Source organism: Canis lupus, chromosome 17 (assembly GCF_003254725.2).
Source record: "Canis lupus dingo isolate Sandy chromosome 17, ASM325472v2, whole genome shotgun sequence".
Taxonomy (NCBI): Eukaryota; Metazoa; Chordata; class Mammalia; order Carnivora; family Canidae; genus Canis; species Canis lupus.
In genome coordinates, this window is record NC_064259.1 from 31,020,077 (window position 1) to 31,044,603 (window position 24,527).

At 43.1% G+C, this 24,527-nt stretch overlaps 1 protein-coding gene and 1 long non-coding RNA gene across 10 annotated transcripts in view; one reads left to right on the top strand and one right to left on the bottom strand.

The window, feature by feature from the left end:
- Positions 1-14,088, bottom strand: part of LOC112664495 (uncharacterized) — a 42,695-nt gene extending 28,607 nt beyond the window's left edge. For 2 of the 3 annotated variants that reach the window (XR_004805946.2, XR_007403092.1), the window contains exons 1-3: positions 13,674-14,088; positions 5,348-5,434; positions 960-1,029 (exon numbers count right to left, since the gene is read on the bottom strand). This is a non-coding gene — a long non-coding RNA (uncharacterized LOC112664495). The remainder of the gene's footprint in view (positions 1-959; positions 1,030-5,347; positions 5,435-13,673) is intronic. The other variant, XR_007403091.1, reaches the window with a different exon arrangement.
- The window catches only part of ARHGEF33 (Rho guanine nucleotide exchange factor 33), an 82,635-nt gene that overhangs the window by 48,461 nt on the left and 9,647 nt on the right, over positions 1-24,527 (top strand). For 4 of the 7 annotated variants that reach the window (XM_025454110.3, XM_025454113.3, XM_035700400.1 and 1 more), the window contains exons 11-17: positions 5,323-5,455; positions 6,967-7,050; positions 8,207-8,290; positions 10,361-10,509; positions 11,561-11,725; positions 14,296-15,112; positions 19,396-19,535. In XM_025454110.3, the coding sequence (XP_025309895.1) occupies positions 5,323-5,455; positions 6,967-7,050; positions 8,207-8,290; positions 10,361-10,509; positions 11,561-11,725; positions 14,296-15,112; positions 19,396-19,535 (1,572 nt within the window). The other 3 variants (XM_049095782.1, XM_049095783.1, XM_049095781.1) reach the window with 3 other exon arrangements.

A 24,527-nucleotide genomic window follows, 5' to 3' on the forward strand; every position in this document is an offset into this window, starting at 1 on the left:
GTGGCCATTAGATACATGGCAAAGGGCTGAATAACTCTGGACTTGGATCTTTCTTATTTGTTCAGGTGATCCCATAGTACTAGACGGTGCACAACTGGTGTGTGTGTGTGTGTGTGTGTGTGTGTGTGTGTGTGGTGAGGCAGTGCTTCCACAGGGTCTGCAGTATATTATAACAGCATGCTAGCTCTAAGATTACAACACTCCTTGATTGCTTCTGCTCATAATCTTTATATCTCCTCTGCTTCTTCTCCTTTGAGAAAAACAGGAAGGAGGAAACTCTGATTTGGTGGAAAAGACTAACATAATGAAGATGTAATCAGATTAGTTGAGGAAAAGGCCAATCCAAAAAATGGAAGGTCTGAATTATGGACTCTTACAGATAAATGCAGCATTAATAGTTTAAACAGTCTATCAGGTAATAGACCCTGGTGGTTCACAAGCTATGAATCCTTCTAGGGAAGTCCCTAACTGCATTTTCCTGCTCTTTACCATTCCCCAATTTTACTTGGCTTTGCCGCTGCCAGAAGTATACCTAGTTACCAGAACGCAATGCTCCCCCTTTCTAAATGGCTGAGGTGAGGGAATATTCCCTGACAAACTCAAAAGTGGCTTGACTATTTTCAAGAACCATTTTACTGCAAAATTGAAGTAAGCAAAGTATAGAAAGTAACAAGGAACAGAAAGAGTGGTGTGAGCTAAAGCTCTGATCACTAGTGGCCCTGGATGGGGCTTCACCCTCTCTCAGTGGCCACCCAGGTTCCTTCCAACGCTGGTCATTCCTTCCCAGTCTAGCCACTTGAATCCCCTGCTAGACTCCAATCTGGCTTGCCCTACCCTCCCACATTGCCCCTTTGGGCCTCTGAGAGGTCTCCACAGCCTCTACTGGAGACCTAGCCTCTATTTTGCCATTGCTAGAGACCTGCTCGGTTTACATTAATCAAATCTAAAGGCAAGTCTACCTTTTGGTGCAGCATTGCTTCCACATCTAAGATTCTGAGCCAGCAGAATTTCTTCCTTGTCTCTGAAAATCTAGGGATGGGGCATGGAAAGAGAGAGAATTATTTACTTTGGAACACAGTAACCAGGCACTTTGTTTATAACTTCATGAAATCTGCCCCAGAATCCTGTGAAGCCTACCTTATAGATGAAGAAACTAAGGTTCAGGGGGGATTTAAAGCCACATAGTTGATTAGTTCCAGACTTTGGACCCAGGCCCCTCTGCCCCTGTCCTTGTGACCTTTCTACATCACACTACTTCCCTGAGGACCATATTATTTCAAAGACATCACCTGATTAACAGCAACATGTCAAGTTTCTCGGCCAGAAGCATACTCTGTCTGTCCCTGTTTCACAGCGTAGGGTTCTCTCTTAACAGCCCAGATTTCAACTCCACTGTCAGGAGTTCTTGACTCACTGAAGCTCTCTTCTACTTGCCATCACTTCCTTCTCCTCTAAGATCTTCTCCCATGACTGACCGATGACTGAGGAAGGACTGAGCTCTCTCAAATTCCGAGATTAGAAAAAGTTTAAAACTATCACACAATCCTCCATGAAAATAAGAAAAATAGTTATGTCTCATATCTGTGCTAATGCTATTCATGTTAGTTATTTGTTGAGCTAACCCTCTTTTTTCTTTTCATAGCTCAAGACGAAAAAGCTTTCAGTCAATATTCTTAGTACTCATGCAAAGACTCTAGGTCTGAGCTTTGCAGTGTTGCCATTTTTCCACCCCAGGGTTAGATTTCTGTTGAACTCCTTCACTCACTACATTTCTTCTTTTTTCTAAGCCTTTCTGAAGCCTCCATGTGCACTTTAAATAGGCCAGCTGAATGAAGTAACACAACAGAATGAGATGATTCCTTTTCTCTACTGGCATTTCTCCCCATGCAAAGATGAAAATAAATTGTAACATTTCCTATTTTTTCCATTATACATTACAAGCCACCAGCACTTTCTACCCCTGCTGCAAAGTAACCTGGGGGTAAAAATAAAACCCACCATAACTACAACCTGCCACTCAAAACTGAGGTTGCCACCTCTTCTCAAATCTATAAAATAAAACTTTCGTTTTTCCCTAGAAAAAAGTAAAGCCCTCAAGAGCCTCCTCACCCTGTGTCAAGCCGGCCCTGCTCCTGGCTGAACGAAAGGAGGTTGAGCTGCCAGCTGAGGTCTTGAGTAGAACTTGTGGGCTACTGTTCATTTGTTGGAGGATCACAAAAGTTGCAGTTCTTGAATATTTCTGGTATGATTCCTCTAGATAGAGTTACAAGCTCAGGATCAAACAGTCCTGTCTGTCTGAATACTTGTGAAGAAGGGCAACCTCAGCCTGAAAGTATTGCCAGTCTTCTAAGCTAAACTCCGGCTCCAAATTCACCAAGCACTCAGTATGCTCCAGATCACCACCAGGTGGCACATGCTTCATTATTGATGCCCCTCAAATGTGGTTACATCCCACTGTTGAAGCTCAGGAGTTATTTTGGCCTAAAATTAGACAGGCAAGAGTTAAGTTATTAACTTGAAACTCTAAGTGGGTTTTCCTTGATTGCTTTTGGTTTATCTCCCTTGTTTAAGTACTGTATTGTGGGAGTTGAAATAACTTTGAAGGTTTTAAAAAGAATAAACTACTCATGCAGTTGCTAGAATTTCATCCCTTGTAAGGAAGAGAAAAGAAGTTGAGTACTTAATACTTTCATCCTTATGAAAAAGTTGTCTCTAGGAGTCAGGTCTGGCTCTAAGCAAAACAATGAAACAGGTTATGTGTGTGTCTATACTGCTTGGTTGCTTCTTTCTCTTTCTGTTCTCCATCTCCTGGCTCACCTCCTCCACACTCCTCCCTGATTTCAAATAATATCCTTATTAAATAAAACTTTTTTTTTTCAATATTTAGTATAGAACCCACTGTAGGTCATTGCTCTTCATGGAACTTACATGTTTCCATAATACTTGCTGGGAGCATTTTCTGACCCTCACCTTGAAACCTCAAGCTATTACCCCCAGCAGACAGCCCAGGAAGTACCTGGACTCTGACCAAGTTACCAGCTCTCCAATTCTGCAAGTACACTGGTTGCAGCATAGCAGAAGAAAGAAAGCTGACTTTCTCATAGCAGCATAGAGAAAGCTGACTTTCTCAAAATAAAGAGAAAGAAGGTCAGGTCAGGTGGGGCCAGGCGAGGCCAGAAAAAGAATAAAGAAAGAGAAAAAGAAAAGAGATAATCCAAGAGATATGACATAACCTATACAGACAACCCAACTCAAAGTCAGATCTCACCATGGCATGGTGCCCTAACATCTTTCAGTGTCACCCCAGGAATATTACCCAAAGTCATGACAGCCTTGGGTGGGGAGCAATCTTTCAGATCTAGACCTTTTGCTGGATCAGTGTTTTACTTTTTCAGTTCAGTCAGCTTTGCTTTCCTCTACCAGCTTTATGGTCTCCTCCCAGTCAGACTGTCTCCTAGCCACCCTTCCAGCTTCCCTCTGGTCTGGACAGGGATTACTTAGATCTTCTGAGCCCACTGCGTCAGTCATAAGAAGTCAAATTGGGAAGCCCCTCCATGTGAGCTTATGGACATGGGTTTGCCTGTGTAAAGGCTAATGGTACAGGAGGTGGAGGGATAGAGACCAGTGGGAAGGAATCCTTATATCTTTTCACAGGGGGCTGGATACTCTCTCTGGTATCTGTGTCTTCTCTGAGCTGTAGCCCCAGGGGAATGTTTGCTTTTTGTAAAGATGGGTTGAAAACTTAAAAAAAATTTTTTTAATTTATGTATTTATGTATGTTTGTATTTATTTATTTATTTTTGGGAGGGGGTTAAAAAAAAACTCCTTATCAAACCAGTGTTCTTCCTACTGTTCTCAACAAAGGTCTATTTGTTCCAGGTTGGCAAAGCACCCCAATGACCCACTAATTTATTCTCGTTGGACCCTGAGGGAATATCGAGATAAGTTCAGCCCTCAGTGACAAGCAGGCGATCACTTTCATCTTTGTTAAACCTGTGGTCTTGAAAGCACAAGAGAACCTGCTTTCAATTCCCATTAAGTCACCAAGTTAGAGCTTCAAACCTTGCTTTGGCCCAGCAAAACTCCTTTTCCTTACAGCTTCCTTCCTCATTCCTATAGGTCCCTGACTGCCCTGCCACTCTCCATCCAGTCTTCCTCTGGCCATGATTCTTTCTCTCTCTCCTCTCCACCACATCCTTTGCTGACACCTCTCTTCCTTCTTTCACTTCCCCTGGAGAAAAATACGAACAAACCAACCAACCTGAGACATTCTGTGGGATGGGGGAGAGGGAAGTGAGAGGAGGGAGGGGCTCTGTGAAGCTCCAAGGAGTAGCAGGCCAGGCCTGGTCCTCAGCTTCCCCGGGTAAGACTGTGTCCTTGCCCAGTATTCCTCTTGGAAATAGGAAAGGGAAGGAGCTCTTTCAGAAGCCCATGCCCTGAGCATGTAGTTCCCAGCTTGAAACAAATTTTCATTTTTACCTAAATCAGAGTCTCTTACCTCGTAGCTAAGAATGATCAAGTGCCCCCTCAGTACTGTCATATACAGCATTAATTAGAGTAGACTATGTTGCACATCAAGCAGGAATAACTTTAAAGTTTTACAAAAGAGTTCCCTTAGAATTTCCACTGTCACATAAATGAGAAGAGCATAACAGTTTGGCTTTTAAAAGGCCACTCACGGGGCACCTGGCTGGCTCAGTTGGAAGAGTGTGTGATTCTTGATCTCAGGTTTGTGAGTTTGAGCCCTGCATTGGGTGTAGAGATTATCAAAAAGATAATAATAATTATAATAAAATAAATAAACTAAAAAAAAGCCATTTAAGCGATGTGCTCTTTATTAGTACAATACACAATTGTGGAGGAGCCATTGGTAAAGGGGTCTTTTTATCTTTATTCCTTTTTTAAAAGATTTATTTATTTATTTTAGAGAGAAAGAGTGTGTGTGTGTGTGTGTGTGCATGCATGCATGCTCTCAAGAATGGGTAGAGGGGCAGAGGGAAAGAATCTTTAAAGCAGAATCTCTTGAGTGTGGGGCCCAATTTGGGGCTCGATCCCAGGACCCTGAGATCATGAAAGCCAAAATAAAGAGTTGGACGCTTGACCAACTGAGCTACCCAGGCACCACTAATGCGGTCTTTTTACATCTTGAGGATATTTGCTATTAGCTCTACAATGTCAAACTTAAAAAAAAAATCCTGATGTAGAGCTGCGACTCAAAATGTTTTGAATGACTGGGAAAATGGAACCTCCTGCATATATTCTCATAGGGTCTTTTCTTCTCTACACCTGGTTTGTGTGATCCTATCTCTATTCTGTTTCAAGCCTCTTCCCTGGCTCTTTACGGTACCTTGTCCAGCAGCACCTCGATTTGCTTCATGCTCTGCAGGAACGGGTCCTAAAGTGGCCACGCCAAGGAGTTCTTGGAGATTTATTCCTTAAGTTAACAAATGATGAGGTGAGTTTTTTTGGAAAAATCCTTTATAAGTTTGAATTACATGCATCTGTGTCCCCCTTGTCTGCTTCTTTGAATGGAGAACCTCAAATCAGTGATTTTCAGAGTTAGGAAAACTGTTGAGATGTATAGTCTAACCTCCTCATGCTACAGATAATGAAATAAAGCTCAGAAACATGAAAAGACTGCTGAAATCACTGAGTTAGCTAGGTAGTTGTGGACCTGTGATCCAAGTTTCCTAACTTCCAGCCCATCGCTTCCCACTGTACTATGTATAACTGCTTCATTGAATCTGCGTATGTGTGCATTTATGTATAAATAAATATATATATCATATATATATCCATTCACACATATGAAATAAATACAGGAGGGTTTGTGTATGTATATGTATTTCACACTTATTTCATTCCTTGTGAAAATGTGATGGGCAGCTATTTGTCTTGCATGTTTTTTTATTTTCACTTCCTTGGAGAAAAGGAAGGAAACTTTGCTAAGTTTCCAAGTCTCTATACTGTTCTGCAAAGAAAATATGACCCAGGCCAGAGGTTGCAGACTCAAATGCCTACAGGGCCAGGCAATGATAAAAATGAGTGGAAGAAAGCAGAATGTGATACAATATGGATCGTTGGGAGGTGAGCTTAAGTGGAGCATATATGCTTTTCTACAGGAAATACTATCCAATTATTATTCAGGAAGAAAGGATTACAGTTGCCAGATCTTCTGATACTTTAAGAGACACTGGCAATCCAGAATTTTGTTTGAAATTTTAAAAATATTCTGTGGGCTAATTAAAATTGGGCTGCAAAATTAACATGCAGAGTTAGCCTGCAATCAAACTCTATATATCAATGATTCTCAATGATAGGTGATAACACAAAGTTTACGGATTATTTACTTGTATAGTTTACAAATTATTTACTTACATGGATGTAATGTAATCCCTCTAATATCACTTTTATTTGTATTCAGTATGCTTTCTTGGTGAGAATTGTTGTATCTGTGGCAATATAACTTTGGAAGCTGAGAACTATTTTCCTGGAACATATTGCATAGGTGAATAAGCATTTGGTGGAAATACACAATTAGTGGAAGAAGTTGAGAATCATTGGTCTAGACACTGGGAAGTGAGTTGGACAAAGTTCCTTACTGGATGTAGATGATTGAAATTAAAAGTAACTTAAAAGCAAAATAGGGATTTTAATCATTTAACAATTTAAAAATACTTTTTCAACTTATGTGACCCCTTTTTGGTGCGTTGGTTTTCCACTTTCTCATTAAAACAGGACTATTGAGTTTGGTTCCCAAGTCCATATGGATATTTACCTTGAAATCAAAAAGACTTGAAAAAAGAATTAAAAAATAAAAAAAAAAACATTAATGAGCACATTAAATAAATGATTAAGATAATCTGCCAAGTACTCCGTTTTTATATACATGACTCTATAAAAACATTAGCTGTTATCATTCCTGTTTCCAGGTTCTTACCATGCATTTTTGTGTTTGTTTTCAAGAATAATTTCTTGGATTATTACGTTGCCTATCTAAGGGACCTGCCTGAATGCATCTCTTTGGTTCATGTTGTTGTCCTGAAGGAGGTAAGGTAACTCTGTGCATGGACTGCTTTTTGGTTACATGTGTGTCTATAGGCCATTGCTCATCCACTTAGGAGAGGACAACACATGTACTCAGCTTGTCTTCCAGGCTGGGGAATGGCTCAAACAGAGCCACTGACACTTCTACCTGGGGTTAAAGGAGCCCACTTGAGGATGAGTGCCAGTGCTTTGGTCCTTGCCCTGCTCTACTCTCTTATATTCCATTGGAAGTTTGCCCAAAGTAAACAGGTGTTCTAAGCAGATATCCTCAAATTGCAGCTTGCATGTTATATGAAGATTTCCTCCTCTTCCAGGCTCAGACAATTTAACTCTGAATATTAAACTCAAATCATGCTGTGTCTGTCAGTTTATAAGATGATAAAGTTCTAATCATATAGCTTAAAGTATTGCTACTGCAATGCTATATTAGGTACTCAATAAGCACATATAATTATCTAACAATTCTAGTTATTTTAGGTAAGTTGAGTTAATCAAGTTTTACAGGAGGTGAGGGTCTCTTTCTTATTAACATTTTACCTCAACCCTCCACTACTCTCAACTGTATGAGTATAATGCCCACCATATATTAGTGCTCAGCAAATATTTGAGAAAGGGAAGCAGAGGGAAGGGAAGAGGAGGGGAGGGGGAGGAGGGAAAGGAGGGGAGGGAGGGGAGGGAAAGAAAGGAACATGGAGAGAATGCGACCTCTTTCCTCTGCAGCCCAGCTGACAAGTTTCTAGTTACAGTCTTTCTCCACCCTCACAAGGCTCCAATTCACCCTTAGTGCCTACTAGCAAGCCACTGCAATGAGTACTTCCAAGAGAATCCTTATGAATTAATTCAACTCAAATATAATCTATTGACTGCCCAAATCTGTCCAGCACTGTGCTAAAAAAAGTGGTGGGGAATGAGGGGGTTGTTTGGAAAGTTGGGTGGATTTAAAAGAAGTATATGATATGCTTCCTGCTACAGAAGAATTGTCTCCTTGAGCATGTCTCTGAACAAGTGGCCTATGCAATGAAGGATCATGGCACTCTAGAGAAAGAAAATGCTCTGGAAATAAAAAAAAAAAACCCTTCTTACTCTGGTAGGACTCACTTTGGGGTTCTGCAGCCAGTGTCTTCAGGGACAATGAAGAGTGACTCTACCTTTCTTTCAGGGTGATGAAGAGATTAAATCTGACATCTACACACTGTTTTTTCACATAGTCCAGCGCATCCCTGAATATCTGATACATCTGCAGGTAGGCATGGCTGGGAATCCAACAAACTGATTTTCAAGCTAAACTACTATTTGTGGCTTGCAACTGAGAAACGTGGTAAAGGGTCAAGGAAGAATCATTGGTATTTCTAAGGGGTGATGAAATGATTTAGACTACTGTGATTACCCCATTCCTACTTTGTGGCATGAACTAAAATCTAAATATCTAAAAATCTTTGACTCATAACATTTATCTTTGAAGTTCTATCTTCGTTTACCAGCAATCCCCACCTCTGTTGATCCAAGATCTTCCTATAGCATCTCCTGATAGATTCTGAGTACCCATTCGGTCCTTTTCACCTTGTTCTACATCATCTAAATGAACCCCCAAACCCTTACCCCACCCCCTGGCATTTAAGAAGTATCTATATAACCTGTCCACTTAACTGCTATCCTGACTACTTTCTTTTGGCTCAAGTCCAAGGGCCTACCACATATTGCTCATGTTTTATGTCACAGAAAAACCATGTAGAAGTTGATGAGCTAACTTCTGCACACCATTTTACCACAGGGTTTGCAGTACCTGGGAGGAAGTAGATTTGAGAGAAAAGCTCACCAACACCCTTATCAGTCCCTCTTAATTTGTACCATCCATCTGTTCTGATTTAATTGCTGATTGATTTTCCTAAGTAATTCAGGAAAAGCATCTTAGAAATGCTTGAAATTTATCTCAGGCAGAAGTAACCTAGTATCAATATTGTGTGGCTTTAAAATTTAAAATCTTCTCACAGGGATGTCTGGATGGCTTAGGGGTTGAGCAAATGCCTTCAGCTCAGGACATGATCCCGGGATCCGGGATAGAGTCCCACATCGGGCTTCTGGCAGGGAGCCTGCTTCTCCCTCTGCCTGTGCCTCTGCCTCTCTCTCTGTTCTCATGAATAAATAAGTAAAATCTTTAAAAAATAAATCTTCTCACAGTAATTATCTTATTTATTTTTAAATATTTATTTTAGAGAGAGAGAGCATGAGCAGGAGGAGGGGCAGAGAGAGATGGAGAGGGAGAGGGAGAGGGAGAGGGAGAGGGAGAGGGAGAGGGAGAGGGAGAGGGAGAGAAACTCCAGCAGACTCCCTGCTGAGTGCAGAGCATGACATGGGACTTGATCTCATGACCTAGAGATCATGACCTGAGCTGAAATCAAGAGGCAGATGCTTAGCCAGCTGAACCACCCAGGTGCCTCAATAATTATCTTATTTAATGCTTTCAAAAATCCCATGAAATAAGTATCATTACCATAGCTTAGATAAGGAAATAGAGAGCCAGAGAAATTAAGTAACTTGTCCAAGTTAACACACCTCATAGGTGAAAAAAGTCTAGGACTGAAACCCTGGTCTTACAAGCAGTATGGTAAATAAGAGCCCTGATTCTACTGTCTGAATTCAACTTCTGGCTCTGCTACCTGTCAGATGTGTGACCTAATGACTTAACTTTGCTGTGCCTTGATTTCCTTATTTGTTAAATGGAGGTAATAATTGCACCTATCTAATCTAGCTAGCTATGGTAAACATTAACTGAGGAAACAAATCTGTAAAGGCATTAGTACTTGGCAATAGGAAGACTCAATAAATGTTAGCTTTCCCAGATCCAACTAATATGCATGTTCCTCTACAGGACAATAGGCAATATAATAGGAGGGACCAGCAGGCCAGGCTTGATCATAAACAGCCTCCCCTTCCAGCATGCCTTAATTCCTGACGTCTCACTATTGGCCTTACTCATTTGGGTCATAAGGCATTGCTTGTAGACAGTAATTGTTAGAATGGCTCCATTACCTTAGAGATCTAATGAGTAGATCCTTCTAATTTTTCAGAGGGAATTATCCAACGTTCATGTCCAACTGAAACAGGAGCTATGGTGACTATTATTCTCCCTTGGTGTGATGGACAAAGAGAATAGCAGGTTTAACCTTTCAGTTTACAATTAGATTGGCCACATATATTGATGTTCTGATTAAATGACTACCAAACCCTCACAACAGATGGAGGCAAGGTGCAAAAGAGACAAAAGTTTTCATTCTAATTATGCAAATGCTGCCTCCTTTTTATCTCCACCCAGAATGTCCTGAAGTTCACAGAGCAGGAACACCCTGACTATTACCTACTCCTGGTGTGTGTTCAGCGCCTTCGAGTATTTATCTCGCATTACACCCTGCTGTTTCAATGCAATGAGGATTTGCTTATTCAGAAACGGAAAAAGCTCAAGAAGTAAGCTTCTGATGGTGCCGTCTAGAGGGTTGATCAAAGGTTTCTGAGAACAGGGATACAGTCAGTGTGGGTATCTGTCACAAGTAACCTCATTGTATGTTAAATGGCTGAAATGTAGTGTCGGGGGGTAGAAGAGAACAGAGAAGAGGATGAAAATGAGGTGGTCATGCTGGCTACAGGAGAGAGGTACCTATTACCTGGTGGTAATTTTCACCAGGTAATAGGTAGAATTATTTTAGAAAAATAAAATTTTACTCTAATCCCTATACAGACCCCATCTTCTGTTATTAACCACTTTGAAAATAGTTATTTCCCTAAGTTTGCCAGGTTAAAAAAAGCAGTTTAAAGGCCAGAATGTAGTTTCTTTCATGAACTCAACAAATATTTATTGAGCATGTATATCAGGCCCTGCTCTATGTATTGAGTATAGTGCAATGAACAAAACAGATAAAAAGCTTTGCCATGTAGAGCTTATTTTCTAGAGTTGGACGGCCAGTTAATAAATAGATGGTATAAATGCTATGGATAAAAACAAAACAAATAAGGGAGAGGGTGGTAGTTGAACAAATTTCATGCTAAAGAGAAACAAAAAGGGCTGACTAGGGAGAATCTGGGCTTCAGAAGGAACAGAAACAACCCATAGCAGAATTTCCTAATGTCCTGGATTTCCTTTAACGTCATCCCAAGCCAATGAGGAAAACAATTTCTGGGGTTGTTTGAGACCAGAAAAAGATGCTATCTCCCAAGCTAGGGCTTCTCTAATGGAGGACATCTTCCTATACCATCCCTTTCCCCTAAACTTAATTCAGGCAATTAATCAGCATCCCTATTCTTGCCCAGCATCTAGCTTGTACTGTTATGTAAGCAACCTGGTTTGTAGAGAGCCATGGAGAGAGACAGACAGACAGAAAGAGAGAGGGAACTTCACAGCTGAGTTTCATCTGAGAAATATTGTTTCCTGATCTATCTTGGGATAATCTGAATCGATTCAGATAATTCAGAACCAATTTTCCACTGTATACCCTGAAAATTATTACTTCCATTCTCACAGATCATCCATGGCAAAGCTGTACAAAGGGCTGGCTTCCCAGTGTGCAAATACTGGACAAGATGCTTCCCCTACTGCAGGCCCTGAGGCTGTCCGTGACAGTGGGATCCACTCAGAAGAGATACTGCAACCCTACCCTTCTGCTCCCAGTTCTGGCCCTGCTGTCACGTAAGCACCTATTGCTATGGAAAGGTTAATGGCAATGCCCTTGGGTGGCAAGTCATCTGTATGGGGTCGCAGGACAGCCTGGAATAGGAGTATCATCTACAGGACTCTTGCCTCCCTCTTGCTCCATCAGGCCTAAATATGGCAGGCAAGCAGCTAACCCAATGGTTGGGTCCCAGAGGAAGGCTAATGTTAACAGGGCAGGTCTACAGGCTGAAGACTACACCTAACAATTTTATTACACATAACCACCTTCTATCTACAGCATAAGTCTCTCTGGGTTTAGACAGTGATTGAGTGGAAGAGTGCCACAACAAAACAGGAAGGCATTTTACAGCTCCTCAGAAGGGTGAGAACCCACCTAAGTTCTCTACAAGGTAGAGTAGAGGGAAAGAATCCCAGTCAGGGGTGAGTGGAAGTTTAGGTTCTGAGAGGAGAAATAGGCTTGAGGTGATACATAAAGAATGTTGTTTAGCCCTTCTCAATGCCCCTTGAAGCTTCTTCAGAAAGGGATTTTCTAAGTTCTTTTCTTCACTTAGGATAGCTTCTCTTAAAGTTGTTCTATGCATTGGATGTATTTGATAGCCTTTTAAAGTCTTTGCACACAACACTCTAGCACATTGAACTGGATTCGTATTCACCAGACTTCTCGATGATTTTTACATTAAGGATTAGGCCATTTATATATACTTGGAACTCTTTACCAAGGATAGGATAAAGTCAAATTAGCTACTTTTGATACCAGGATTTCTGGAAAGATAAGGGAAACCCAAACTCAAAATTCCAAAACCTCCCTATGTCAAATACAGATAATTCTCATCAAAGTATAGACTATAATTTCTGCTTTGGGTTTTATTATCTAAAGGAAAATTTAGAAGTTGTGCAAAAAGTTACTTTTCTTGTCTAAGATTACAATGAAGTAAGAGGTAGGCAATTGAGATTCTTTCAATTTTTAATCACTACAGTTTTTAAAATGCCAATTACAATCACTGCAAGGAGTATCTGATCAGTAATGAAAAATAAACGCTGCTTCCTCTTTCTGCCCTCATAAAATTGAGAAGATGTATTCTAGAAAGACAGAAGTGCAAATGTGGAAAGAAAAGAAAAGAGAAATTCCATAATCATTCTGAAACCTGAGACATTAACCTTTCCATACAGAGAGCCCAGGAAGATTTTCTTCCTATAGAGAAAACCCCATAAGTCTTGTAGGGGGAGAACTCCATACAGAAAAAGTACCTTTCCAGGGTGGAGAGTGGAAGACAGGTAGGAAGAGGGTATTAACTTTTTGGGTCACTTCAGCTTTTATGACAATAAAGGTATCTTAAAGTGCAACAAATAGAACCAAAACAAACAAACAAACAAAAACAAAAAAAGAAAAAGAAAAGAAATCCCTAGAGAGGATACCCCAACCAAAAAAGATGGCTGTCATTGCACCGTGTTGGCAAAATGGCCAGTAGAAAATTCAACAATTTTCCAAGTGAAAAGGCAATTCAAGTTAGGTATTTCATTTTATCATTTTTCACCTTTGAAAGTGTGAGACTTCATTTTCATCTTAAGATCGCCAGAGAAAGATACTTAGTTTTTGCATCTATTTTTCCTTTTTAATACATCTGCATTTTTAATGCATTTTTTGTGTGTGTGTGTGTGTGTGGCAGAATTAGTAAACTAGCAGAACAATCAGGTTGGGTCAGTGTGTAGCCAGACACTCACACCTGCCTGGCAATCACCTTCTACCAGAACTGGCAAATCCCATCCAATCTGATGTGTATGCCACCCTAATATCTTATGTAAATTATTCATTATTCACGATTAAACATGAAATTGGGCATATTTAGAGTGAAAGCCTTTTCATTTTGGTGGGTTTTGAGGGTGAAAGTTCGAGACGACTTTATACAGCACTCTCCACAGCGACAACATTTTCAAAATTTTTCATTATGAAAACTTCAAATACCTACGAAGGTGTACCGTGAACCCCGTACTTCATCATCAAGATTCAACAGCTTTCAAGATCGTTACCCATTCATTCCATTTAGAAACGTAATTGTTCTTAAGCGCGAAGGTCCAGGAGTCGAACAAAAGCTCTTTCCATGACTTTGTATCATACCGCTAGGACAAAACAAATCGAGAGGTGAGAGGAAGGAGATGCCTCGGGGGCTCTGGACACGAGCTGGGTGAGCTGGGTGGGTCGGAGCTCCCGGCGCGCACCCCGGGTCAGGACGCTCCTTGGCCGACTTGCCTCGTCGACACGCAGCCTCCTTGCTCAGACAGAGACTTCGGGCACCCTCTCGCCAGATGGCATTTTCACCCCCCTAGGTGGGGGGCCAGGGCTCATGGGGCCTCCTCGGCTGGAGGAGCCTGTGGAGCTTGGTAGGTGACCCACGCCGGCGCGGGGGAGGGTGGAGGCGAGAGAGCGGAGCGGGCGGCTCCCGCGGCGCCGGGGCGGCGGCGGATGACAGAGCGTGTAGCGCCCGCCGTCGCCCTCGCCCTCGCCGTCGCCCTCCGCCTCGGCCGCCTCGGCCTGCACTAACCGACCGTAAGCACACCTCCTTTTGTGTTCTGTTTTCCTTTTAAAGACATCTGATGCCCCCAGTGAAGAAAAGCCAGCCACAGCCAAGCCTGATGGAGAGCATGCAGCCCGGGAAGCCCAGTGAGTGGGAGCTGGAGGGCAGAAAGCACGAGAGGCCCGAGAGCCTCCTGGCGCCCGCGCAGTTCTGTGCCGCCGAGCAGGACGTGAAGGCGCTGGCCGGGCCGCTGCAGGCCATCCCCGAGATGGACTTCGAGCCCTCGCCCGCCGAGCCGCTGGCCAACGTGGAGCGCTCCCTGCGCGCGCCGGCCGAGCTCCTGCCCGACGCCCGCGGCTTCGTGCCCGCGGGCTACGAGGAGTTCGAGTACGGCGGCGAGATCTTCGCGCTGCCCGCGCCCTACGACGAGGAGCCGTACCAGGCCCCGGCCCTCTTCGAGAACTGCTCGCCCGCCTCTTCCGAGTCCAGCCTGGACATCTGCTTCCTGCGGCCCGTCAGCTTCGCCATGGAGGCCGAGCGGCCCGAGCACCCGCTGCAGCCGCTGCCCAAGAGCGCCACGTCGCCGGCGGGCAGCAGCGGCGCCTACAAGCTGGAGGCGGCGGCGCAGGCGCACGGCAAGGCCAAGCCGCTGAGCCGCTCGCTCAAGGAGTTCCCGCGCGCGCCGCCCGCCGAGGGCGTGGCCCCGCGCCTCTACAGCACGCGCAGCAGCAGCGGCGGCCGCGCGCCCCTCAAGGCCGAGCGCGCCGCGCAGCCGCACGGCCCGGCCGCCGCCGCCGCCGCTGCCGCCGCCGCCCGCGGCGCGCCCCGGACCTTCTTCCCCCAGCAGAGGTCCCAAAGCGAAAAGCAGACCTATTTGGAAGTAAGGAGGGTAAAGTAAAACCAAACCCAAACCCACAGCGCCGGCAACCCCCCCGCCCCCCGGGTCCAGGTCTCCAGGGGGCAGCCTGGGCTCCCCTAGCGTGGAGGGGAAAGCGGGCTGGCCCGAGGGGCAGCGGAGGCCGCCGGGGGAGCTGCCCCCGAGGCGAGCGGCAGGGGCCGGGTGGCTGGCCCCGCACGTGGGCGTCCGGTGGCGAAGAGCCAGCAGAGCACGGACTCCTAGACCTGCTTACTGCCACCAGCCTCCCCTCCCGTCCGCTCCGCAGAGTTAGGGCTGTTTTCTGCCTTAAGCCGCGGCACCTCACGGTTGCACCTTTGCCTTCAGAGCCCTGCACGCTAGTCCGAGGCCTGTTTCCTCCTCTCCTGCTGCGCGCACCTGCGTGTGCAAGTGTTCGAAATGCCGAACACGGTGTGCCAGCCTGCCCCACTCCCTGACCCCGCACGAGCCTCGCCTGCAGCTGGGAAGGAGGCGGGTTGCCCCATCTCGCTGTGCACGGCCTGCAAAGTCTGCGGCGAATGGGGTCCCATTGCTTCGCAGATTCCGGTGGGACATGGACCACACGATGAGTCAAGGAGGCGTTGACTCGCAAACACCTTCTTTGGCGTCCGTATCAATGTTTAGTATTTTGGATGTCTAAACTTCCTCTCTGCAAGCCTTGGGACGTTTAAAGAGGTGTTCAAGTACATACGCATGAAACGTCTAGTGGTTCCTGAGCAAACAGTTTATCTGTGTGTGATCGGAACGATGCAGTTTCTGATTAAGCCGAGAGAGGCGAGATAGCTTTGACCTCTGCCATCATCCTTACTGTCTAACTTCGTTTTAAGAGTGGTAGTTAGGGTTTGCAGGGCAGCTCTGTATTGGGACATCTTGAGAATGATACAGTCCAGGACTAACTTTACCTGCACCAAGTATCACTTGTATCAAGCCTAGGCTAGAGGAGATTTTTCCAGGAATGAGGGGCTCTATATTCCACGTATTCTTGTTTCCAAGTGAGCGAGGATAGATTGAGGATCACTGACTCCATTCATTCATTCATTTTTCAGTAGACACTGAGAACCTGCCTCCCAATGGGCTCTTTGCCAAGGGCTGAGGGTTCTGACATGAATAGCACCTAAATCTGCCCTCTAGCACCTCTGGCATATGGCAGGAAGGAAACCCAGAAACCCAGAATGATAATAAACTGTGGGAACACGTGGAGGGGTATTTAAACCCTCCTGGAGTGATGGTCAGAGAGGGCCTCCTGGATAAATTGAATGTCTTAATTCAACTTTAAAAGCTGCCTAGGTGAAGAGTGAGGTAGAGAAATATGAAGAAGGCTCATGAGTCTTTTTTTAAAAACAGCAAGGTGATGCTTTTCCTCTTGGATACTCTACCAAGTGGGAGTGATGGATCTCAGGCCAGAGGAACAGGAAGGGGCTGGGTTGTGAAGAGTCCTGGAGCTTGTAGCCCATCTAGACTCCAGCATCAAAGTCTGACTGGTTCCTGCAGAGGGACCTTAGTATGCTCAGCTGAAGTTGCTGAGATTCCCCAGGGTTCTGAGATATTTTTTCTGACTTTGATCTTCAACTCTGAACTTTACAAAATTCTATTAGGCAAAATTTCTGAGACAAATCAACCTTAGGCATGTGTCAGAGTTTAAAAGTTCATTAACATGGGGAAATAGGTAGGAAATAATGATGCCAATTCAAATTGACTTGAGATGGGCAGAGATTTACATATAAAACCTTCTAACTAGTATAGTCTAAGCTGCAAAGAATGCTTTTATTTCACATGTTCAAAAAAGTGTCTTCCCTCCCCGCTAGTTAATATGTGAAAAAATGGGAGTTCAGCAGTTGACAGGGAGAAAAAAACATTAATCAGAAATAAACAAGTAATATATCTGAGAAGCAAACAATGAGTAAAATATTTGTGGCTGTTTATCAGACATACCAGATAACAATAAACACTATATTACGGATTGTTACTCAGACATCCTGGACAGCAAGTTTCATCCCATAACAGTGTCAGACATGAATCAGCTCAGTTCAGAAAGTGACACTAAGGAGATGTCAAATAGAGGTCAGTTAAAAGGCCTTTTCTCTTTCAGTTGTCAGTAAATTTTTCAAGCATGTGAATTTTTCACACGAGGTTCACCTTGCTTATTATTTCTGTTCTTGGACAAAGGTTTTTCTTTCTAAAAATTCAGAAGGTGTGGACTGTTGGGAATCCTAGAGAGAGATGGAATGCAAAGTCTAGGAGGGCAGAGGCTGTGTGTGGGTATGTGCGTGTGCATGTATGTATGTATGTGCATGTACATTCATGTGTGTATATGGGCATGCATCTGTATATATATATATATATATATGCATATATGTATATGTGTGCTTGTATGTGAGTGTGGGTGGTTGAGGTGTGAGATAAGGTTTTAGTTGCAAAAGATGAACCCTTCAAAAGCCCTATCTTTAAAGGTGTCAGCTCTTTCCTACTGAGATGTGCAAAGCTCCTACTATTTCATCTCCTTAAGTATACTCTGTATATCTTCCACACCTGCCCCGCAGAGCCAGCCAAACCCTGTTTCTAAGAGGAAAGAAGGGAACATGCTTTAGTGCAAAGAGCACCTACCTGGGTGTCAGGAGATCTGGGTTCTAGTATTGGTTCTGGTGCCAAATAGCTGTGTGCTTTTGGTCAATTCACTTGGCATCTCTGTGTTTCCAGTTTTCTCCTCTATAAAAATAAGACAGTATATACCTTACCTAATTCACAGCATTGTTGTGAGGATCAGGCCAAATAAGATAAAGTATGTGAATATGCTTGTAAAGTATGGAATGCTATACAAATGGAAGATATTATCAAGATCATGATTGCATAGAAAGATGCAATCCTAAACAGTCCCTAAAAGCCCAGTTTTCAAAATATGTTCCTTGGGCTAGTAGTAAATGCATTCATTTACCTGGGAGCTTTTGTAATTGCAGAATTTGGGCCCCACCCCAAATGGGTGACTCATATAAACATTAAGTGCAGGTGGGCAGGAACATACATACCTTAAGCTACTGGTTTTTAAGATCTAAGTGTGTATCAGGATTACCTAGACCTAACTCCAGAGTTTCTGATTCAGAAAGTCTGGGTTGGGGCTCGGGGAATCTACATTTTAAATAGAAGCTCCAGTTGATCCTGTTGCCCCAGGACCACACTTTGAGAAATGCCCCACTAAGCTATCAAGATGTTGCTCTTCATAGTTTAGTTATGAATCTTAGTAGAGTCTCAGAGAATCTCCAAATCTGCTACTAAAACCCCAAGTTAAATTCTCAAAGTCAAACCCATGTGTCCTGAAAAAAGTCATCTCCATGCCTCACTTCACTGTCAGCAAGCAGGCACCCATCCAATTCATGAAAGTTTTGGGGTGGTTTTTGCTTTGATCTCTTGGGTTCTCTTCTTAGGTTCAAAATTAAGCAGCTATTTTAGGTCCCTTCTAAGTTCTCAGTCACTTCATTTCATGAATGAAATGAAATATTTCATTCATATGGAACATAAACATAAGTACATATCTATTTTATTTAGCACATCTCACGCTTGAAAAGAAACTAGAAAGTTCACAGAAGATAGGGCCTTGTTTTATTTATTTTTACTTTACACCGCAAATACCATGAATTAAGAATTATAAAAACTATATTAAAGGCGTATTTGCAGGGTGGAAATAATATGGCAGGCACACATACACACATGCATGTACATGTGCCTGTATACATAGTTGACATTTACTTCTAAACAGATATGAAAAAAAATAAAAAAAAATAAACAGATCTGACCTCTCAAAACCTCCTTCCCCATTTATGTCTAAAATGGAGAGTTAGGAATATGAGTTTAAAACTAACATTACAAGGAAGGAATTGCCTTATTTTGTAGAAAGAGAAACACTTCCAGAGATGTGAGGGGACCACTACTTGTTTTTCAGCAAGACAGTATTGGTACCAGAATAAGAAGCTGTTCTCCATAGTCTTAAGATACTTGCTAACTTCCCTTATGTCCTGATCTTTAATTATTTTTATACCATAATCTTACTCTAAGACTGTTTGCCTTGGTTCGTACAAAATCCTTCTGAACTCAGTAGAAAATTATCCTCTTGCCGACTTCTGATTTCTTTGTTAGCCTAGGTTTTTTAGTTGGAATAGGGTGCTCACTGTTAGTCTTTTGGGGTAGGAGAGGAAAGTGACAGAGTTAAAAGAATCGTCCCAATCAGAGGGTAATATTAACTTTGGAAATAGTAAATAAACACCCCTCTTTTATTTTATTTTCAGGAGATGCATTTAGAAGACACCACCAGATTCTGTCCAAAGGAAGAAAGAGAAAGTGAGCAAACATCTTTCAGCGATCAAAACCCCAGGCAAGACCAGAAAGGGGGCTTTCGCAGCTCCTTCCGCAAGCTCTTTAAAAAGAAGTGAGTAGCCCTTAGACAAGACAGCATTGTAACTCATTTCCCTTTGGGCTAAGTCTTGAGGTTTTAACAGTAATAAGTTTCGAGTAGCCGGGTTTCACACAACAGCTTCAAGCTCAGTGCCTGCAGCCAGTAGCCACGATTCCTGCCAGGTGAATATGTTTTCTTGTTGTAATCTCCTAGAGTAAAAGCAAACTCAGCCATGTCCTCTGCCTCTTTTAGCTCTTCCTTGTTCCCAAAGTTGTGTGTCTGAGAAGAGTAAGCAGAGGAGGTCCCCAGGGTAATGAGCTGATGACAATCAAATCCCTTTGAGACTGGGAGGCATGGGATCCACTGTTGGAGTTGGGTATAATGGGTGCTCCATCCAAATCTCCCCAGCTGTAGAAAGTTTTCCAGGGCATCTCAGCACTTCTGCTTATAGGAGTCTATAGTTATCCTGGATGCTAGTACTTGGTTTACTAGTGTTTTCCCTATCAGAAATGATGGAATGGATTTGCCTTGGGCCCTAGTTAAAGAAAAATTACTTTAATGGAGTTTCCATACTCCAGAGGAGGCAAAAACAAGACATTTCCCTCCTGTGGTCCTTCTAAGATTCTAAGTCCTTTTTGCAGGGAATCACCCATCAGGCATTTGGGCCAGCATTTATGAGCACTGTCTTACAGACTGGGAGATGATGGCCAAACCCCAGCATGAAATGTAAGGAAGAGAGATTGGAGCATTTAGCATTTGACCTGAGAGGGATTCTCCAGCCCAGTCACTGCCTGCCTGAGAGACTATTGTCTCTCATCTCCACTGGTCCTCAGGCCACCTCCCCCTCCCTTAGAGAGAGTTTACCTGCTACTTAGTTTCTCTTGGGAGAGGAGGTTCTTGTAGTCAGTTTTCAACATTTAGTGGATGGAAAAGTTAAAGACACTGTAGCTGCCTTTGTGGAATTGCTTATAAGTGAGAAAGTAGAGGGAAATCACTTTCTCCCTTGAGGGTAGAAGTTACTGGCTGATGTAGATAATGGTCTTGATGGAAGAGTTGAGGGCAGGCCTGGAGTGAGGACTTTTTTTGATGATTTGTCCAATTTTTCTCCCATGGGGAGGATGGTACTGAGATTAGTAGATCTCTAATTGTGGGTCCCTGCCTGTTACTGGAAGAATGAGGAAGAGAAAGAGAGCAACATTATTACAGTTAGATACAGTACTACTCCACCATGTCCTCTTTCACTGTGACTAAGGTAGCCCTGTGCATGCATGCATGACTATTGCTAGATCCCTTTATGCAGAGGGCGAGGAGTTAAGACTTGTATTACTCTCTTTACCTTCATAGATTAGATTTTTCTTGGCCTACTGCCTGCCTCTGTCATGTTTGGCTGGGATGGAGAGACCTGGAAGCAGACAACCCTCCCAACCTAACCTTAGAATTTAGGCTCCTAAATCCTTCTAAGGACTCCTAAGATAGCCACTGCTTAAGCCTATCTTTTTGTTAAACCACAATATTGCCAAAACAAATAGCCACTTTTTACCCGCTGCCATTTATAGTGAGTGGGTACTGTCTGTTGGAAGACAGTGAGCCATGGATTCACCACTGGTTCCCATTTTTTGGAGCAATGTAAGAGAATGCTCTGTCCATTACTTGAGGCAGAGGGAGTAGACTTGTCCTCTCTGTGTCTAAGGGGCAGAACTAGGAGCAGTGGGTAAGAAGAAGAACTATCTAAAAACGCAGGTACTGGGAACTGGCTGCCTCTTGAGGGAATGGGTTCCCCTGAGTCGAAGCTAGATGACTTGGGTCAGGGATGCTAATGGAAGGGATTCCTGCACCGAGTGGGAAATTGCCCAAGATAAGCACCTGAGATTTGCTTTATCTGTACTTTGGCTTTGTTTTAGATCAATCTGAGTAATCACATCTTTTTAACACCTGGAACAAGAAATTAATATGGCGTTGGGACCTATAATTTTAAAGACTCACCATGTGGAAGACCTGATTTTACCTTTCTGTAGCCCTCCCACCACCCCCCGCCCCCCAGCCCTCGGCACAGTGCTGAGGACTAGCTGTGGACTCTCCAAATTCATGTTGGTTAATTGCTTGCAGTCTTCTTGCACCTTTTGGGGATCCTTCTTAGAGAGTTAAGTGGATCTCCTTCGACCTCTTATCTTTTCTCATAGATCAGTCTCTTCTGCACCAATCACAGTGCTGCCACCAATTCTGCTGCTGTCTTTGTATTTAAAATCTGAAGTGGTATATGAATGGAAGTGAAGGGGGTGCCACACAGATGGCTGCTCCCTCTGGCAGACTTTCCTAGCTTTGAACATCTAGGGTAGGATTGTGAGCACCACCAGGTGATATTTGCTTACTGCCTTGTGTCAGGGTACCATAATAGGTGCTTTGGGACAGGATAAAGAAGCAGCTTGAGTAGTTCTCCTGAGTGTTCTCATGTAAAAACCATGGGAAGTTTGCTCTACTATGCTAAGATAGAGAGGAAGGATAAGAAAGTCCCAGAGTAGCACAGAAAGGTCAGTGGCTCTTAACTCAGATGAGAACACACCATTCTTCTTGGTGGTTAAGCATTCTTTCTTATATGCATGTACTGTATGAGATACTTGTGTAGGAATCATGAATGACATAGTCCCAGCTGTTGTATAGGAACTTGCACTCTGAAGTCAGGCATGTGGACAGGTACAGGGAGGAACCAGAAAGAGACATTTAGCTCATTCTCCTCCCATGTGTGGAGAGGTCAGGCCGGCAGCAAGCCGTGTGACTTTAAGAAGTGGTTAATCCTGGGTCTTGGAGCCATGCCACAACCTGGCCTCCGAGGTCCAAAATGGACTAGTGCCAGAAAAGCCACCTGTGTCAAGTTTGGGGTTCGCTGCCTGCCTCCCCCACAGCCCTCTGGAGGCTCATTCCTGTCTACACTGACACACTTTTTGTATCCATAGGGGCTTGTTTGGCTGGTGGCCCCACACACCCAGAGTGCTGCTTCGGGATGAAGCTAGGCATGGAGCCAGATGCAGCAGAAAACCTGAGAAAGGGTTCTCTTCCCTCTGAGGCTGGGAGGGCCGAATGCTCAGACCCACAAGGATTCAAAAGGGAGAGTCAAGTTGACATCATAAAAAAAAAAAAAAAAAAGTCCTGAAAAATGCCCAAGATATTTGGGAAAAGGATGATGCTCTGATTATTTCTATCTCAGGCACATTTGTCCTGGGTAGATACCAGGTCACATGTCCCTGAAAGCTGCCCAGAATTGATCAGAATAAAGACTACATATCTGAAGCTTGAAAATGTTAAGCAACTTTAAAAAATTTTAAATGAAGATCCTTAGAAGCCAGGAGCAGACCTAATATGATAGGCTGACGCTGGACTGAACCCTTATCTCTGCCTTTGAGCAGGGATTAAGACAAACCGTCCCGTTCTAGAAGGCTGGATATGGAGGCTGTTTAAGTCTTATATCTAGACTACTCTGAAGTGTGAAGCAAATGCTACTTTATCTATATATATATATAAATCTTGCACTTAGTTTAATAAGTATGCTTGGTTAGGGGTATGGCATGAACGAAGAGGATTATGTAAGACAGTTTAGAGGTAGAGAGTATAGGTGTTCTTTTATTCCCAAATTTGGGGAAGTGGAAGAAAAAGAATATGGCTTCCAAATGATTAATTCTGTTTCCTCACCCATTCTCATTCCCTTTAACGCTTTATACTTATATATCTCAGAGTGTCTCCTTCCTCCTCATCACCCTCCCTGTACCAGTCACATCAAAATCTCTCTCTTTTCTTAAAGACACACACATACAGAATACTTCTACAGGGCCCCATGTAACTGAACATCAGTGAATCCTCTTCTTTTGGTGTCTTACCAGCTGTTTTTGTGTATGCACAGCCTTGGCTGTGGAACCATGTAATAGAAAGGACTACCAAAGAATTTTTTTTTTCATATTTCATTTTTTTTTTACTACCAAAGAATTAATTGATAATTTATCCCACCTTCTTCTCTACTTCCTCAAAGCCTATTTCAAGTCCTCTCATTTCTTATCTACTGGGGATTCCTCTCTCATTTCCCTACATAACTTCAAAATCAAAGGAGATGATTGAAAGCATAACATTTTAGATGACTTAAACCTCATTACAAATGTTTCTTAATAGATCATTTGAAACCTATCACTAAGTTAAGGAAGGGTCTTTAGTGTACTAAGTTCTGTCTAGCACAAAAGAAGTAAAAGAAATAGTTGTAGTCCATTAGAAGCTTATAGTTCAGATGTAAGGGTAACCGAGCTGAAGGTTTAGTACCTAGAGCATAGTAAGCACTCAACAAACATATAGTAAAAGAATGCTAATTTGTCACCTTGTTGATTACTAGGGCTGACTGGTTTGGGGGACAGGATGGGTGTTGCCCTGCTCCCTTGCCTTTCCATGTGCAGGTTTGCTAAAGCTTTCACAGCAGACAATCTTTCCAATCAGAAAACCAGCCCTTCTTAGGTCAGAGGATTCCAGGGCACTGGATTTTACCCCTGCTCCTTTCCCAGCTCTAAATAAACTTACAAGGCTTATTTGTAGCAAATCTACACTTGTATGATCTACCCAGCTTGTTATTTTCTTTGTCTCTGTGGACTGAGAGGAAGGATGAAGGGCTGAAGGGAATAAAAGCAAATACGGTAGCTCCTTCTCCTAGATTCTGCAAATTATTTCCCAGTAATTTAGGTGTACATTACTTCAAAGCCTAATAGCCACACATTTGGAAGAGTCCAAGTGGCCACATACTATGTAAGCAAGTTAAAATTATCTTTGAAAGGATAAAAACAAGCTTATAGTCATGGCTACAGTAGAATGCTGGATTTTGAAAAGGATTAGCAAGTTAGCCATTAGTTAATTAATAGTTAATATCAGGAAATATAGAGAAATTCACATACTTGGAGACACAGAGAAAGTGATTTGTGAGAAGAGCGGTTAAAAAAAGAAAATACTAAGCTGAGTTTGTGGACTTTGAAAACTAGACAGGGCGATTTTGGCATTTGT